The 18,863-nt window shown below is 44.0% G+C and overlaps 1 protein-coding gene across 6 annotated transcripts in view; it reads left to right on the top strand.

The window, feature by feature from the left end:
• The window catches only part of EPB41L4B (erythrocyte membrane protein band 4.1 like 4B), a 129,353-nt gene that overhangs the window by 76,642 nt on the left and 33,848 nt on the right, over window positions 1-18,863 (top strand). For 3 of the 6 annotated variants that reach the window (XM_041762623.1, XM_041762628.1, XM_041762625.1), the window contains exons 16-17: window positions 14,989-15,209; window positions 17,856-17,974. In XM_041762623.1, the coding sequence (XP_041618557.1) occupies window positions 14,989-15,209; window positions 17,856-17,974 (340 nt within the window). The remainder of the gene's footprint in view (window positions 1-14,988; window positions 15,210-17,855; window positions 17,975-18,863) is intronic. The other 3 variants (XM_041762624.1, XM_041762626.1, XM_041762629.1) reach the window with 1 other exon arrangement.

The raw sequence follows: 18,863 nt of genomic DNA on the forward strand, positions 1-18,863 counted from the left end.
ATTACTAGATGAACTTAAAGAGTTTACTACCCCAAAATCCGGTTACCAACTGGAAAGCCACTCACCACCACCAGCATCCATATGCCTGTACATCAGTGGTCTTGTCACCTTGTCCATCATCATCACCAGTGAGCTAATAACCCTGTTCCTCCCCTCCCCACACGCTTCCCAGGGGCCTAATTACCCCTACCCACCCCCTCCTGCTGCAGTCTAGAACCCGCATTCATTCAGCAAACTCCTTTTAAAAGGAGCAGAGATTGAGCATTATTTTCTTAGTGAACCACTCATTTGTGGTCATCCACTGCTTCCTTTCCCAGAGCTCACAAACTAGTCGTTTCTTCAGAAGTAATTACCTGCCTGCACAACCAAACTCGGGACTCCATAATTAACAGAATTAGCCTTTGCATTTTTGAAACTTGGGTACTTACCTGTCTTGTATCCTCTCTTATTTTTCTGAGATTCCCTCAGAATTCCTAACAGTGAATTGACAGTGTTGTCAGATTAATGTAATTCATATGGACTGAAAGACTTGAAATCATGCCAGGCAATTATCTTGGCCTTCAAAAACCTCTTGCCTATTTCATTTCTTGGTTTGCCATTTCCACTGAAAATGGTTCTTAACTGTGAAGATGAAGGAACAAGGACAGTGAGGGAGTGCTGGTTTGTTTTTTTTTTTTTTTCTTGCCTGTAAATATGGCATCATGCTTCCAGGTCAGTGACTCCAGCCTCCTGGGTCCTGGTCTGAACACAACTAATAATAGATCCTTTTTGTTGCCCTTGACTTTCCAGCTTTTAACTAGTCCTTTAAGATCCGAGCTCATCAAAGAACTCCCTGAGCAGCTATATTGATCCTTTGGATCAATATTCCCGAAACTTGGCTCTAAGTCAATTCCCTGACTGAATCTTCCAAAAGGACCAGGTAAATACCCTAAGTAGGCTTAAGGATGATTTGCCTCTGCCATTTCTCTGTAGGAGGCAACCGACAAATGCTGAGGCAAGGCATAATGGGGCAAAGAGAGGGAAAATGTGAGCGGCTGTTAAGGAAAGAATCCCTTTGCACAAGAAAAATAGCACATTTTTAAGAAGCCCTATGGGTATCTAAAAGGTGAAACTAATGGGAAATTGACATTCAGCTGAGCCTCAGCAAAAGAAATCTTAAATAATTCTGCAAATTGGATAACTTCCTCAAAATTAGGGAGCCAAAGAATTGCTTGGACAGCTTATTAAAAATGGAAATTGCTAGGCTCTATTTTAAGTGGTTGGTGGTGAGATCCAAGGAAGCTTCATTTGAAGTCTCCAGGCGAGCCCACAATGGCCAGGTGTAGGACCTCCCTTTGGAAAGGCACAGCTTCCTACTTGGTTGGCCCTTCTTCTGTGGTTCAATTTTAACTCTTCATTTAGAGGCCAACTCTTTTTTTTTTTTTTAAGTAGGCATGATATCAAAAAGTAAATGGATACATCATAATAAGTAGCTAGATACATCTACTCAGCATAGCTCTGCACTTGTGTAGGTTCATAGTGAAGCAGAAGAATACAAAAATTCTAAGGTATCTTTATATGGCTTTAATTTCAACATGAGCACCCTCCCCTAAGTCTGTCAGACGGAGTCTGTCATGGTTTTGCTTTCCTCACGCCAGAAGCAAGGGGCTAGAGAATTGCATCCACTGGAGAAGATGACATGGACATACCAGTGTAAGGACCCATGCTAACATTAGAACTCATCGTGGGGAAGATGCAGAAGTTTGCAGAAGCAAAATGGCAGGATGTTGCTCATTGATGAGAGACCGACTACGGGTCCACTGTGGAGTGGTGATTTTGTTGAGGGCAAGAGCCCTACAGTTCTCATGAGGTGAAACGTGAACGCTCTGGAACTTGCATGGTTTGAAACCCAACTGTGCCATTCACCAGCCATGTGTCCTTTGTCCAGTTTCTTCTCTATGCCTCATTTTCTTCATCCCCAAATGGAATTAAAGGACATTATGTATGCAAGGTGCTTTGTATTTGAGAGGTAAGGCCTTAGCATGAGAGATAGGTCAAAGAAATTCAGAGTCTTGTTCGAGGAATGGGTTATGTTAAAGGTTGCTGGCTTGAGATGTATGGTCTAAGTTTAGCAATGGAAAGGGGTGTTTGGCCCCAAGAGAAAGATCAGATGGAAGAGGGTTAGCACAATACGTAAAGACTCATCTCTGAAACTCTTAACGAGTGAAGAGCAGAAACACAGCGGGGATCTTTTGAGATGAGATGAAAAGAAATAAAGATGATATTTCTGTCTGAGAGTCCTCGAGAATAACCGTCCAGGCGGAACGTGGACAATGCTTTCCCATCTGCAGACGGCCGACCTGGTGGAAGGAGGAACTGGTGAAACCACTGAGGATTCATTCTGCGGGTACAATGGGACCCATGAGTTAGGAGAATGGAAACCGCATCTGTTCAGCTCCCAATTTGTCTAGCTCAGGATTTCATCTTACACAAACCAGAGGAGGCTTTTTAACAATTAGGAGATTAAATAGAAAGTCAGCAATAAAGGGAACTGCTGCGCTTTTTGACTTATTTTAGTAGGTAATACCAATGGTCAGAATTCAAACAAAAATATCTAAGTTACTTTTCCTTTCCACCTTTTTATTTATTTTTATTTATTTTTATTCATGAGAGACACAGAGAGAGAGAGAGACAGAGACACAGGCAGAGGGAGAAGCAGGCCCCATGCAGGGAGCCTGATGTGGGACTCAATCCTGGGACTCCAGGATCACACCATGGGTCAAAGTCAGATGCTCAACCACTGAGCCACCCAGGCGTCCCTCCTTTCCACCTTCTTATTCCCTAGATGCTTAGTTCTCCCCAGAGGCAAACGTTAGCATCTCATTGTGTCAATCTAGGACTAGTCCACCTATAGACAAGCACTGTATGTATTTAACCAATCAGTACTGATGGCCATTTAGGCTGCCCCGAATCTCTAAAATTACAGTTTTTTTCTGCTACTCTCGTACAGTCCGTTGATGTGCTTGAGTAAATCTATCTGTAGATAAACTCCCTGGGGGTAGGGGCACTGGCTGAAAAGGTACGTTCATATTTCATTTGGACTTTGCCTAACAGTTTCCCTCCCAAGTTATCCTACCCAATTACACTCTCTCCCGAGCCCCCCACCCGACCAGCGATTTGACAGGGCTTCTCATCCCACAGGGAGCAAGCTCACATCTTAACTAATTATTTTAAACCTTTGTTAGTCTGATGAGTAAAAATTAGAATTTCCATTTTAATTGTATTTCTCAATAAGCAAGTTTGCGTACCCTTTCATCTTTTTTGAACACCATTTGTTCTTTGTTTTCTCCGAACCGTCTGGAACCTCTGCTCTTGTGCCGTGCTCTTTAATAAAGACCAGACTGATGAAGTAAAATTAATCATGTCAGCATAGCCTTTTTAATAGTGGAGAAAGGGAAGGATGGGAAGAGTTGATATTTACCAGACGGGTTTTGAAAGCAGACTTCCAGAAGCTCAGGTAACAGCATGATACGATGCCCTGGAGATCAGAAAAAAAGAATATGGACAGCATACAAATAGCCAAAATGTGATTTCTCACATCCATATTTCCTTTCTTTTTTTGGGAGTTTGTTGAGAACTTTCCATTGCAACTTCGTAAATACCCACTCAGACCTTGTGAATGTCCCTGGTGCATTGGCCAGGGAAGGAAGGATTTACCCTTAATCACAATTAAAGTTCTAATTTATCAGGTCTAAAATCCCACTGTATTCCAAGACTTGCCAGCGGTTATGTTGGAGGAAAGGCTGCAGAATTTAAAACAAAACTGCTGTCGTCCAGGCAATTCACTAAATAGGGTTAGAATAATTAGAGGAACATCCCCGTAGGCTCGTGTTGTAAGAAAGCCACAGAACCTACCTAATCATCCCCTACTGAATTGTGAATGGCTTAAACATCCACTTTCTGCAGCTGAAACCTCAAAAGCAAGAGGTGTTGCTATGCTAACAGCTCCACCAGCTTCATTCCGAGGCTGAATAATGGATGCTGTATCTATATTCAAGGCAATTAAACGAGCCCTTAAAATTAGGTCCAGTGTATAGCTTCGGAGGCCAACTAAGGATGTTTATGATAGAAGCTTCTGGAAAACCTACAAGAATTGCGGGACAGAGAAAGGATCATTTGAGGAGATTTTCAAACACAAAAACCAAAATAGATTAGTCCTCATCTGTATCACCTCAAGAACACATACCCAGTGTTCAGCTCCAGCTCCTGCTCACACTGGTATCTTGTGCAATTAGAATGTCTAAAACCTGCCCTTAACAGAGCATGCATTTTATTCATCTAACTCGAACTTCATCCTGGAATGAATAATAGTTTAATTTCATTCATTCTGGTGAGTTGGATGATGTCTGCAGAGTGGAAAAATAACACTCTCAGCTCATGCCCAAGTCTGCTATGGCTCTTTTGAAGTGCAAAGACTGGCTCCTTAGACATTATTCTGCACAACTAGTAGCTGCACGTTTGTGGCAATGATTATTTTGTCTTGCTGCTCCTTGAGGCTTCCCATATGATACTGTTTGGAGATGCATTTACGGCAGTAGCTAGGGGCCAGTCGGTTAATGCCATTATCCACCTGAAAAAAAAAAAATCTTCATTCAAATCAAAAAGTGGGCACTGGAATGCAGAAATGAGAGACAAAAAAAAATCTGTAAGAAACCAAGAAGGGAAAGCACTTTTAGGTTTATTACAAGTGAATGCTGTAAAAGAAAACAACTATATTTGTGTCAGTATTTTTTTTTAAGGCAGGAAAGAGATTGAATAAACTCTTAGTCATGAGCCTCTGTGCAGAAACGAACTCATGAAATATTTATTCTTTGGGCTCAGATCCTGAAACTGATCCGGAATTGCTAAAATCCTAGATTTCACCACGAAGTTTCTGGAGCCCTTCCTCACAGCTTCTCCGTGCCTCAATCAGAGAGACATTATAAACTTAGTAAGAAAAACATTAGGTTAAAATGGATTTTCTAGCAGAAGATCATCAAGGACTGCTTACCCATTTTTACAGCTGTTCCCTGAGACCACGTGATACCCGTTTCGCCAAAGGAAAATTCTAGATTCAAAGACGGGGGCACGTATCCTGCTCTATCTCACCCAGGATAGAGACGCAGCCACCATGAAAGCTGAAGAAGCTCTCGTCGCTCCTTAAGATGTGGCATATTGTACAGTTTTGCAGAGGCTGTCTAATGTTGGGAACAACCAGGGAGCTCCTGACCAAAGTGAAGCTTTTATGAATAGACACTTGATAAATTACCTAAGGAGAATAATTCAAATTTAATGCACTACAACATTTGTTCAACAAATATTTACTGTGCGTTCCACGCCGTGCCAAGTACAATAATAGGCCCTAGGAATTGATGCTGAAGGAGACGCTGCCTTTGGCTGTAGGCAGTTAATAAACTCATCAGAAGGACAGCTACCAGTCTTATGGATTCAGACATTACCTGTGCTAACACTAGAATTAGTTCCAGGTTGATTGCTTGGAAGATGTCTTGAAAGAAATACAAATTGAGAAAATTTCCATCTGCCAATGAGTCTATATAAAGGAATCTAAACCACGAGAAAAAAATATAATTTTTGACCTTTTCAGATAAGGGGAAAATGAGATCGGTTGATCTCTGCTCTCTCTCTCTCTCTTTTAAAATAAAACCACTACATTATTGTAAGAAATCATCCTTGATTAACAGACTTAACATTCATAACGTGTCACATTTCTAAGATGTTTGATAACAGTTTTCTTCTCGAACCCATTATGAAAAAGGTACAGGTTTTCAAATATGCTCTACTTACGGCCAAATGGTATGTTTACCCTGAATTTAATAAGAACTTGTAGCAATATGTTAGTCTAATGACCCACTCTGTTCAGTCTCTACTAAATTAAAATGGAAGTAAGTGACAGGTATCCTGGAAACCATGATGAGCAAATGCACCTTCTCTCATCTCTCGGTCAGACAAGACACAAATCAAGTTATTTCATTGAGCTGTAGTTCCTGGCATATAAATACTTAATAAATGTTCTCCAAAAATGCAGTGTCTGGGGCCCAGATCAGTGAAATGAGCTACCTGAGGTCACGTGGCTAAGCGGTAGCAAAACCAAAACTAAAGGCCCTCCAGGTTTCAAATCCCAGTTCTGCCATTTACTAGCTGTGTGACTTTGAGAAAGTTAATTAATGTCTCTGCTACCATTTCCTTACCTGTAAAATAAGGATAATAATAATTATCCCTTCTTCAGATGGCTGTTAGAGGATTAAATAAGTGAATAGATGGCACAGTGCTGGGCAACCAAAAATGTTAGCTTTTGAGTTTTTTCCTCGGTGAGTATTTAGAGAGCATGATTAATGCACCAGTGTTCCGCCAGGAAGTATGATTCTGGCGGACACCATCTGCTGTAAAAACATGGTAATTGAGGAGATTCTGCTAAGAGCCCCAACTGGAGAGCCACAGTTCAGGCTAATGGACAGCATGTGGACTAGTGGAACCTTTTTCTTGTCCTAAGCACACATAGAAAATAACATATTTGTATAGCACATTGGGGTAAGCAGACAAGGCTGCTTGAGCTGCAGCCCATCCAGAGTCCATCAGATGGGAAGCTCTGCTGAGATATCTGTCGATACCTCCCTGATGCTTTAGCTCTGATTAGGAATGTGGAATTGTCCCTAGTTAGGCTAAAAGTGAAACAGGGGTCAGTTTGCCCAACCAGGTTCCTCTAGAAGGTGTTCAGAGCATCGACGTGCTGTGTAGGCTCCAGAGAAGCTGTTCCTGCCCCCCGGGAACCCTGCTGTGGAGCTAAGGCAGGTGCCATGAGCAGTAAAAGAGTACCTCCGAGTCCACAATAAGTGCAGTGAGCAATCTAGACGTGATGCCGGAGGACACTGGATAGAGGATATTCCCTGTGTCTTCCTAGGAGAGCCTTTAAGCTGGCACAAAACCTATGGGGGATTTTTTTGGCCATCCAGACATTGGCATTTCATTAAACGCAAAACATCTGTTGATTTCTTGGCCTACCTGCCTGATTGCTTCGTTGTTTGGAAGGTAGAAGAAACACTGCCAGTCTAACCGTTATTAATTCTGGTCAGCAAGGGAGACTAGCTTGAAAATGTGTAAGTGGCAAGATCCTGGGGGAAAAAAAATGACTCATGTCTTGAAATTGTTCATACAAAGTGAGTGGAACTCAGGGTTTAATCCTTCATGTCAAAGAGAAAATAGGTATAAAAGGGAATATTTTTCATGTGGACTATGAATATATCCTAGATCATCTGAAAGAGAAAGGCATTTAGGGACCCACAGCTTAAAACACTATTTTAGATAGATGGAAGGTGGAACATATTAAAAAAAAAAAAGAAGGGGTATAGACCGTTTATATATAGATAGATAGATCTATATATATAGATATATATGTACTGTTTTTTAAAAGGACTTTTAAAGTTTTGTAAATGTATGGTTTAGTTGGAGTAAAAAGATGAATAATCTAATGACAGCCATTCTATTTTTTCATAAGATTTTATTTTGGAGTGATCTGTGATAGCGATTCCTGAGAATAGTATAGGAGATTAACGAATAGAATGAGCACTACTCAACTTCTGTTTTGCTTTTCTCCTTTCCGATAAGGCAACCAGGCAAAATACTAACTGCCAAGGGTGAAAAAGAACAAAGAGAAGGAAACTGAAGTCCAAGATGAGAGAGTAGTCGGGAACTACTTTGCTGTTTTGTAATTAGTTTAAGCCTGCGGGCTTAGAAAAATGGCCATGAGGAATAATGAGAGAATTTGCATATGTCATTGCTAAGTCAGCATCACTATGCTTTGAAAAACTATGGAATCTCAGGGAAATGCCAGAACAGACAGGGAAATGTCATACAGTTTCTTGAAAAATGAATTTTAAAAACTGGACTGATAATCTTGATGGTGATATTGAAACAGAATCTTTTTTAAGCACTTACTTAAGGAAGTAGTGTTCACTGAGTATAGCATGGATTTGCTCGGAATAAATGGTGCTAATGTTTCCAGGTTCTTAGTAGGCTAAGAGCGAAAGGACTGTCTCTAATCTGATGAAGTAGAATTTGTCAGAAACCAAACTTTAATGTTGAAACATTAGATAATTTACAAACTGCAGAAATAAGGACTATTAATATTCAACATCATTCTGGAGGCCTTACCAATGCAATAAGCCAAGAAAACAAAATAAGCAATAAATGCCAGAAAAGAAGAAATAAAATGTATGTGATTATCTAAAATACAAATGAAATACAGTTAATAAAAGAGTTTAGCAAATTGGCCAGAAGCAGAAATATCCTACTCAATGATTTTGTGTATCTAGTAGTATGGAATTAGAGAAAAGATAGTAATACGTGAAATCTTTATTTTCAATTGTGACAAAACTGAAGTATACCTAGGAATTAAATTAATATATGTTGCTTACCTTTGTGGAAAAGTCAAAAATTCTAACTCAAGGATATTTAAAAGATCTGAGTAAATCGTGAAAAATACTCTATTCCTTATGAATACCCTTTCTCAAATCCAAATCAGAATTCCAATGGGATTTTTTGGTGGTAACTTGAGTTGTAAAATAATCTGAAAGAATAAGCGCATAATAATAGTCAAGAAAAAAATGATATGGGTAAGGGAACAGGATTTGTCCTATCCGATATTTTAAAATATATATTAAAACAGAAGTAATTAAGACAATTTAGCGCTGGTCGAGTTATAGATAAATAGATCAATACAAATAGGAAAAATTTAGAAACAGCCATAAATACATGTCCAGTATTTTCACCATAAGCATCTCTACCACAAGCATTTTCGCTGCAAACATTTTCTCTGCATAACTACTTGGCTGTAAGGTAATTTTGCCCTAAAAGATAAAAATCATGAAAAATAAAAGAAGGACATTCCTTTATTTTTTTAAAAGATTTTATTTATTTATTCACGAGAGACATAGAGGCAGAGAGAGAAGCAGGCTCCATGCAGGGAGCCCAACGCAGGACGCAATCCCAGGTCTCAAGGATCATGTCGTGGGCCAAAGGCAGGTGCCAAACCGCTGAGCCACCCAGGCTGCCCCAGGGACATTCCTTTAAAAGGACATAATGAGGGCAGCCCCGGTGGCTCAGTGGTTTAGCGCTGCCTTCAGCCCAGGGCCTGATCCTGGAGACCCGAGATCGAGTCCCGTGTCAGGCTCCCTGCATGGAGCCTGCTTCTCCCTCTACCTGTGTCTCTGCCTCTCTCTCTCTCCCCTCTGTGTCTCTCATGAATAAATAAAATCTTAAAAAAAAATAAAATAAAAGGACATAATGAAACATGTGAAATTGATAAACAAAATCTCAAAGACTTCAATGCAAAATACAAAATATTTGAACACATCGAAAACATATAGCATAGAGTCGTGGCAACCCTGCACAAATAACAGATTTTATTTTGTAGGTTGTACCTAAGTGCTTGTCTTCAAAGTCTTCTGTTCATAGTATTATATGTATTTTGGATGGGGGGGGGGGGCTTAATGATCCATCTCCTCGTTTGGCATTGCCCTAAGATTGGCATTGCCCAATCTTAGTTTTGTCACTAAGATTTCTTCTTTCATTAACAGAGGCATCAGTTTCCAAGTGCTAGGATACATATTTACAGCTGGGCTTTTTATTGTTTCCTGAAAGCCTTCCACACTGTTGTTTGTTCTTAGTGTATTGTCCCGTGACTGCTGCTAGATGTTCCAAAGTTCTATGGGAAAAGAACTGCTAATGCTATAACGCGTTCGCACTGAGCTTTGTTACCATTGCAACTGGCGTGTCGTTTCCTATCACAGTATACAGTGTGCAGTCTGGCTTTACACTCTTATTTCACACTTCCAGTAAAGTTTTTATCACCGTATTTTCTATCAAGCTGACATCCGTAGTTATCGTCCACTAAATTAAGACCACCCCATATACTCATTGCCCTATGGACCATTATGAGGGCTGGCTAAGATTTACAGGCTATAAAAATGGGAACTTTGCCAATGGAGCAATGAAACCAGACTGTCAGCCAGTTATTTTATATTTTACAGCAGAATTCTCTTACAGCCGATGAGATATGCAGTGGAAATGGGGTGGAAGTGTTTGTGGCAGAGGTGTGTATGGCAAAGGTTATTTACGGAAAAACCACCCAGAACAAAGTAAGGATATTGTGTGTCAGTCATGGGCAATCAGGAAAACTGAAACCACAGGAGGCATTTCTTACAGAAGGAGCTTCATACAGGGAATTGGTTACACAATTCAAGGGATGAAGAACTAGGAAGCTAAATTGGCCAATGAGGCAACACTAGAACTAGAGCAAGAGGGACAAGGGGACAGAGAGGGAGGTAGCAGTGCTCCAGCCATAGGGAACTCACAGCAACTGCTAGAAACATCACCTGAGGCAGAAAGAGACAGGGAAGCAATACCTTGGCTTACCCCTTTTACTCACCTTCCAGTCTGCCAGTGCCTCCCACTGGCCAAGCCTACGTAAAAGCCAGAGGGCAGGGAGCCTGAGAAATGTATTTCCTTGGAAACACAGCAGGTGAGGGCAGAGCAGAGCAGGGATCTGAGCACATTCGGGAAAGTGAGAGGCACCTGCAGAAGATGGCATTTTAAGTTAGTAGGACAAAGATGAATTATTCCTTTGCTGATGTTGGGACAACTGGGTCATTTCAGGGGGAAAAAAAGAAATGAGAACTTTCCCTTAAAACATGCACAGAGACTCTTCTTCCCTGTTGGCTCTTCCCTGGGCTACATTAGGTACCTCTCCTCACTTAAGCCTCATCAAAGCACCTGTCACACTGCCTTGGACTTGTTACCCAGCAGTGAGCTCCTTGAGGGCAAGGACAGCCTTTCGCTTGTCTCTTCACTCTTGTGCCCAACGCAGTGCCGGGCACAAGAGTTAGCCCTTAAATACTTATTGGATGCATTGATATTTAATTTTATTTTCAACCTAACCAGTATTAGTTGAACACCTGCTGTGTGCTTAGCACAGCGGAGGATATGAAAACATGTGACATAACAGTCACTGTTCCTACTGTGTCGTTGGGAAGGCAAGATGTGTACACAAGGATGTCTCAGGCAGTGAAGTTCTGAGGAGGTCTCAGGATTTTCCCGATGAGTGCATTCGCTGCCTTAAATAGAAGCCAAGACAGATGGGAAGACGTAGCAGATGGGCAGCAAGCAGAGAGGCAGTAGTCCTGGATTGTGTCCCAGGCTCAGCCAGTTGCCCACGGTATGACCCGGTCACCTCATTCCCCCAGCAGGCCCCATTTCCTCGTCTGCAAAATAAAAGGGTTGGACTGGGGCAGTGCTTCTCAGCCCTGGCTGCCCCCTCGATGATGATTGTGTAACTGGTCCGGGGTAGGGGCTAGACATTGATATTTTTCAAAATCTTCTCTGGCGACTTTTAAAAATCAATTTTATAAAGATAGAAGCTAGTATCATACAATTCGCCAATTTAAATTGTACAGTTCAGTGGTTTTCAGCATTTCCACGAAGTTGTACAACCATCACTAAAATCTAATTCTAGAACTTTTCCACCTCTCCTAAAGAGACCCTGTATCATTAGCAGTCACTTCCTGTCCCTCCCCCCCATCCTCCCCAGGCCTAGGTAACCACTAATCTACTTTCTGTCTCTATGGTTTTGCCTATTCTGAACATTTCTTACAAATGGAATCCTCAGCATGATGTTTTTCAAGGTCCCTTTACATCATAGCATGGATCAGTGTTTCATTCCATTTTACGGCTGAATAATATTTCATCATATGGCTGTGCCGCATGTTATCTGTTCAGCAGTTGATGGACATTTGGGTTGTTTCTACCTTTTGGCCACTATGATTAATGCTGCTATGAATATTCATGGACAGGTTTTTGCATGGACATGTTTTCATTGCTCTTGAGTATATACCTAGGAGTAGAATTGTTGGGTCATATGGTAACTCTCTGTGTTTAACCATTTTGAGGAACTTTCGGGTGTTTTCCCAAAGCAGCTGTACCATTTTGCATTCCCACCAGCAGTGTGTGGGAGTTCCCCTGGTGATTTTAATATTCACATAAAACCGACCAATAGAGGGTCTCCATTTTTATAATTCTGTGATTTCTTATCCAGGATTTGATCCCCAGAATTTGGCTGAGCTATTGAATATATGGTGCAATTGGCTTCAAGAGCACCCTCTTCATCCCTGGCCTTATTTTTGAGAGAAAGCCCTCTGAGTTCTGTGTTCCAGCTCCGGACCCTGCCCTGGTCACAGTTCTGGCAGTGGATTCTGGAGGATTATTCTGGAAAATTATACCATTATACTAATTGTAATATTTAGTAAATGATAGGACAGTAATATTATTAATATTATTATAGTAATACTATAATACCATAACAATGAATATGTTACTGATATTATAATAATATTATTAATATTTTAAATAGTTATCCCATTACTCAGTATGCAACGCATTTTGATTGAGCATGCTGGGGTCCCAGGGTCTCTCTCCCAGTCCTGAGCACACAGGTAGCCCTCTTCTTCTGCCCCAGATTTCTTCTTAACTGCCAGCCCATGGAAGCAGAGGTGGAAGCCTACATACCCCCCTTCCATCACCCTCTGAAAAATCAGGACTTGTGACCTTCTTTCCAGAATGCCAGAAGCTTCATGAACCTCAGTCTCTGTTGACAACGAGCATGGAACTGGTCTCATTTCTGAACTTTAACCAGTGGTTCGCCCCAAGGCTCTGGGGCTGCTGAGTGCTGCTGGACCCTCTGGGTGGGCTTGACCTTCTCTGGGGTCCCTGTGAATAGGGCAGATACAATTCTCATGGATGCCATTTACGTCATAGACGATGTGAACTGCACCTCTTTAGAGTCCATGAGGCCATGAGCAATGGTTTCCTTAACAGACCCACAACTCCATAAAACTCCATGAACTAAGATCTCCGGGATGGTGATCCTTCACGTGAATGAGCTGAGGGAGCTCCTAGGTCATCTCACTCCTGCTTAGAAACCTTTGCTTGCCTAGACACCCTTACCCTGACAAGATTTAAGCAGCTTCTCTGACCCCTTATTTCTCTTCCCATTTGTCTTGCTCCGTCTTCCCCATAAGTAGCTGTGAAAGGAAAATCACACATGCATATTTCATTTGACATGTTATTAAATGCAATTTATCACTCCCTGCATATATATTTATTTCCCTGTTTAACTTTTCACTCTGGGTTTCCTTGAAATAAAAAATCACACACTCGTAACTTGGAAAGACGAGTACATGATACCACTGCTGTAGCCCAAGTCCATGGCAAACATCACTAATCAATCACAGCCCTCTCTCCTCCTGAGCTGGGCACAACCTCAGAATCCTTCTCAATCTTACTTTCCAAGCAAAGGGTGAGAATCACTTGGAGCTGGCATGGGAGATGGTGACTGTTTGCCATTCCTCAGAAGGTCTTGCTGAAAGCTTTCCAACTCCACCTCCAGCCCTAAATGTGCACCAGATCTCTGCTAGGGGACATCTTGCCCCTTGGGTGTTCATTCTCACACTCAGGGTAATTCAAGAGGAGCCCTAAGGGGGGGAAGCCCCTAGAATCCTCTGAGGCTAAAGAGAATTTTGTCTCTCCTGAGACCCCAGACTCTGTGTTTCTTTAGGACAGATAGTATTTTCAACATACATGAGAGACAGGAAGAAAATGCCAACGGGCTTTGGCATCCACATAGCTGTTGTCAAATTCCAGATGCACCGCTTCATTAATCCTTCTTCCTTCCCTTCCTCTCTCCCTTCCTCAAGAACTTATGGAGTACCTACTATTGTACCAAGCAAAGGTCTCGACATCCATAAAATGGCATCATTTTATGTGAGATTGGCTAGTACACTCCCTGGGATGGAGCAAGCCGTAGGTCCATAGTTGGGAGAAAGGATGATTTTCAGGCCTGGAAATGCACCCAGCATCACCTGACCCACCTCCTGTCGCAGAGGAGGAAACCGAAGCCCAGAGCAACTGCCCCAGGTTCCTGCACAAGGTTGGGACAGAACTAACACTAGAGCCCAGGCCTTTCGACTTCCACTCGGTGCACCTTTTGCTGCCCCTGTTACGGGCTGCGTGGGGAAGCTGGACACCCTTGCGTACGTTCCGTGGTGGGGAGGTGAGGCTGGGCTGTGAGCCCGAGAAGCCGAGTCACGCCCAATTCCACACCCTTACACACACGTACACGGTGTGAACCTGTCCTGAGCCCCGGCTCCAGACGCGGCCCGGGGCATAAGCTCGGGGCCCTGGCTACGGCTCTGCGGCCTGTGGGCTGCACGGGACAGTGGAGGCAGGAGGAACGGGGTCTGTTTCAGGAGTCTAAGCGGGCGATGACCAATGACATGGGCTCCCTCTAGGGCGGTTGTGGTGGAAACGGAGAGAACAAGTGGAATCGTACCCTTAGCAGGTGTCTTCTGTGGGGAGTCAAGACTTCTGTGTGTGTCACGATCTTGGCCCAGGATGGCCAACAGATGACTTGCTAGTATTGCTTTTTATTTCCTCCGCCCACTTAAGGGATGTCTTTTCTTGAAGTTATTTGGCTTCAAATTCAGCATTGGGTTAAGGTGCAGGGTCTCTGATATACGCAAATGTCCACCTTCTACTTTGAGCGCGGTGTCGCCATCGTGTCCTGTTTCACGCAAACCCCGCAGATCTGGTGGTTGAGCCCGTTTCTCTCGGTTGTGAAGGGCCAGAGAACGTCTTTGAAAGTACGCAGGGGGCAGCCCAGGTGGCTCAGTGGTTTAGTGCTGCCTTCGGCCCAGGGTGTGATCCTGGAGACCCGGGATCGAGTCCCACGTAGGGCTCCCTGCATGGAGCCTGCTTCTCCTTCTGCCTGTCTCTGCCTCCCTCTCTCTCTCTCTGTGTGTGTATGTCTCATGAATAAACAAATAAAATCTTAAAAAAAAAAAAACGCACGGGAATGTCAAGACACTTTCCTTTTCTAAATCCTGACTTTGACACCCTCCACAGCTTCCCGCTCCCTTCCCCAGGGCTCAGCAGCTCCGACCGGCTGCCCTTCGGCATCGAGGAGAACGGAGGCACTGCCCGGGCCTCGGCCAGACACCACCACCATCACCACCAGCACCAGCATCAGCACCACCCCAGCTACGGCCTCTCGCTGACGCTGGACAACAAGGAGGGGCCTGCGAGGTCTCCCAACTCCTGCAGCAAATCCCTTACGAGTAAGTCCAGTAAGTCGAGTAAGTTGGGGAGGGGAGGGGAGGGGAGGGGAGGGGAGGGATGCTGCAGGGAATGGACGGTTTCCCTAGAGCCCCAAGACCTTCCAGAGCAGCGCAGAAAGGCAGTCACGTCAGAGCTGGGTTGCCAGGCCTGGGCGTGATCCTGGAGTCCTGGGATCGAGTCCCATGTCAGGCTCCCTACAGGGAGCCTGCTTCTCCCTCTGCCTGTGTTTCTGCCTCCCTCTCTCTCTCTGTCGTGAATAAGTAAATAAAATCTTTAAAAAAAAAAAAAAAAAGAGCCTTGTGCATTTAAGCAGGAGGAGCTGAGGGATTGTGGTTTACCAGTAAACTTTAATTTAATTCCACTGTTGCAATTCCATCTCCACCGCACACCTTAGCAGTTCCTACTTCCACTGGCTCAAGTAATAGGAAGAGGAGGGGGAGCCAGGAGGCTGGAATCTCTGCTTTTCCTGGTGACAGGACAACCTATTCTGTCCCATTTCGGACATCCCTCTTCTGCGAGCAAGGTGATGTCAGGGGAGCAAGGTGATGTCAGGGAGGACCAGGTGTGCACCCTTTCAGATCCCAGTGAGAGAGGTTGTGGAAATGGGAGAGTAGGCAGCTGGAAACATTTTAGCAATAGGATAGAGTGATTTTTATATCCTTTAAAACTAATTTAAAAGTGGGCTTGGGTTTTGTATGATTTCATTTTTCTAGAAGCTCCCTTTTCTTGTGTTTTATTATCAAAGAGTTGATCAGTGACAGACCAGAGGGGGAAGAGCTGGTCCTTTTTTTTTTTTTTTAAGATTTTTAAAAATTTATTTATTCATGAGAGACACAGAGAGGCAGAGACACAGGCAGAGGGAGAAGCAGGCTCCATGCAGGGCGTCGGATGCAGGACTCGATCCCGGGACTCCGGGATCACACCCTGAGCCGAAGGCAGACGCGCTTAAGCGCTGAGCCACCCAGGCATCCCAAGCTGGTTCTTTATCACATATGATGAGCAAGAACATTGAGCTAGAGGCAGGGGTCAAGACACTTCGATTCTGGTTTTCATTATTGAGCTGTGTTCCCTCTTGTACCCTCAGTTTTCTCATCTATGAGATGGGGGAGAGGGTATCTGGTGGATGGCCATGGAATCTTCCAGCTCTGACATCTCATGAGTCTGGGTGGTGGTGAAAGGGTGAGCTGATGAGGAGGCTTCAACCGTAGACCACAGGGAACAATTCTGGGTTGGTTGAGTCCGAAACGGAAATTCATCATTCACGTGGTGTTGGTGAATCAGAACTCTGCACCCCCATCGCTATGCACACTGCCTCATCTAGGCCATGCCTCATCTTTTTATATCTGGGTATCTGTCACAGCCCCTACGGGGCACCTCCTCCAACGCAGTCTCCATCTTATAGCTGCCAGAGTGAGAGCTCTGACCAAATGCCTTAAGACCTTTCGGTGGTGGGGCATCCAGGTGGCTCAGTGGTTGAGCATCTGCCTTTGGCTCAAGTCATGATCCCAGGGTCTTGGGATCGAGTCCCGCATCCCTGCAGGGAGCCTGCTTCTCCCTCTGCCTGTGTCTCTGCCTGTGTCTCTGTGTATTTCATGAATAAACAAGTAAAATCTTAAAAAAAAAAAGGGGGGGGGCCTTTCAATAGTATGTTACTGTCCTGAAGTCAAGCCTACCCTTCTGGGCATGGCCACACGCAGACCTTCCCTGCCTGGCCCCTGCCGAGCCTTTGGTCTTCCCCGAGTCTTCACTACAGTCTAGCCCCACAAAACTACTCCCCTCTCCCCAATTACTGTGCTGTCTTCTAGCACTATCCTTTGCACCTACTGTTCCCTCTGCCTGGAAGGCTTTTCTCTACCCTAGTGAACGCCCACACATTTCTTCAGGAACCAACTCAAATGTCGTGGGTGAAACTTTCTCTAATGCCTTTCTGGTTCCCAGCTTTGGAGCACCTTCCCTTTTGGCCCTCTAGCAACTACATAACCTTTGATGTCTGCACATGTCTCTGTCTCCCCCAGTAGACTAGAACTATGCCTCGTTTATCTTTTGATTCCAGCTGCCCCAATCCCAATTCCAAATGATACTTGGCCCAAGCTTTAATATGTAATGAATACTTAATAATTAGTAAAAACTTCTCTGTATAAATGGGTAAATACCACCCAGTGGAAAGAGTGGTGGCAAACTAATCCAAACTAGTACAGAAATCAAAAATCAATGAATTTGGTCTTAGAAACATAACACAGTTTTCAAGGGCACCTTCTTCCTACACCTGTTAGCCCAAACACTCATCTTTCTAATTTGCGTAGCGTTTTCTCGTTAATAATGCATTTGTAGTTAAATGACCTCACCTCATATTCACAGCAGCCCTGTGGGGGATGTAGTTTTATTTTCATGTGAAAATGGCCCAGAGGCTCAGAGACATGAAGTGACTTGCCCAAGGCCACCCAGCTCGTCTGTGGGGGAGGTAGGCTTTGAAGCCTTGATTTTGGCTGGTCTCACAGCGCATCAGCTGGTGCGTATTCAGGGAATCGGAGGGGAGTGGAGGATGCAGGCAGAAATGTGCTGGGGGGTCAGGATCAGCATCTTTTATCACGTCTCTCTGTCCTTTCTACCTTTTCTTCTTCATCCCCCCCCCCCCCCCCCCCCGCCACTTGTAGAACTGAGTCCAGGAGCACCTGCCCTGTTCAGCGAGGCTGCCGCCCATCTGAAGAAGCTGGAACTGGAAACCGTGAAGGCTGCTGGCCCCTGGCCTGCTCTGCACATCAACATAAATAAGGTACCGGGGACCAGGGCTGGCTGATGAGCCTGGACCTGGGGACTGTGTCAAACCTCTCATTAGTCCCCTGCCCCACCTCCTAGGTTACATGCCTTTGTCTTGGAGGGATCTCTACTCAATTTTTCCTAACATTTCTGCTCAGTCTCTTAAAAGCAGGAATTTACTTACACTCTTTTTGGCTGAATTACAGCGCTGGGAATTGCCCTTGGTGCTGAGGCTGACAGGCTGGATCTGCTAGTGACCTCTCCTCCTTCTTGACCTCAGTGAGGAGGCGCCCACGTTTACCTCTTTCTGTCTTTACCCGTCTGTATTGGTCTGCTCGGGTTGCTATAACAAAATACCATAGACAGGGTGGTTTAAACAATGGACATTTATTTTTCACTGTTCTGGAGGCTGGAAAGGCCAAGATCCAGGTGTCAACCACTTTGATTCCCTGGGAAGGGCTCTCCTCTTACCTTGCAGATGGCTGCCTTCTCACTGTGTCCTCACCTGCAAAGAGAGTTCAATTTTTCTTTCTTCCTTTTTAAAAGATTTTATTCCTGAGTAATCTCTATACCCAGGGTGGGGCTTGAACTCGCAACCCTGAGATCAAGAGTTGCATTTCTACTGACTGAGCCAGCCAGATCTCTCTTCGTCCTCTTATAAAGCCACTAATCCTATGATGAGGTCCCCATCCCATGACCTTATCTGAATCTGTTCACTTCCCAAGGGCCCCATCTCCAAATGCCATCCTACGTGGGGTAAGGCTTCAACATATGATTTCAGGGGAGACACAGCACCCTGTCTCTCTCTCTCCCTGACAGCACCTGGCACATAGTAGGTGTTCAATAACTGTTTGCAAATGGAAAGAAGGGAAGGATTGAAAGAGGGAGGGAAGGAGAGAAGAGAG

This window comes from Vulpes lagopus, chromosome 7, assembly GCF_018345385.1.
Source record: "Vulpes lagopus strain Blue_001 chromosome 7, ASM1834538v1, whole genome shotgun sequence".
Classification (NCBI taxonomy): Eukaryota; Metazoa; Chordata; class Mammalia; order Carnivora; family Canidae; genus Vulpes; species Vulpes lagopus.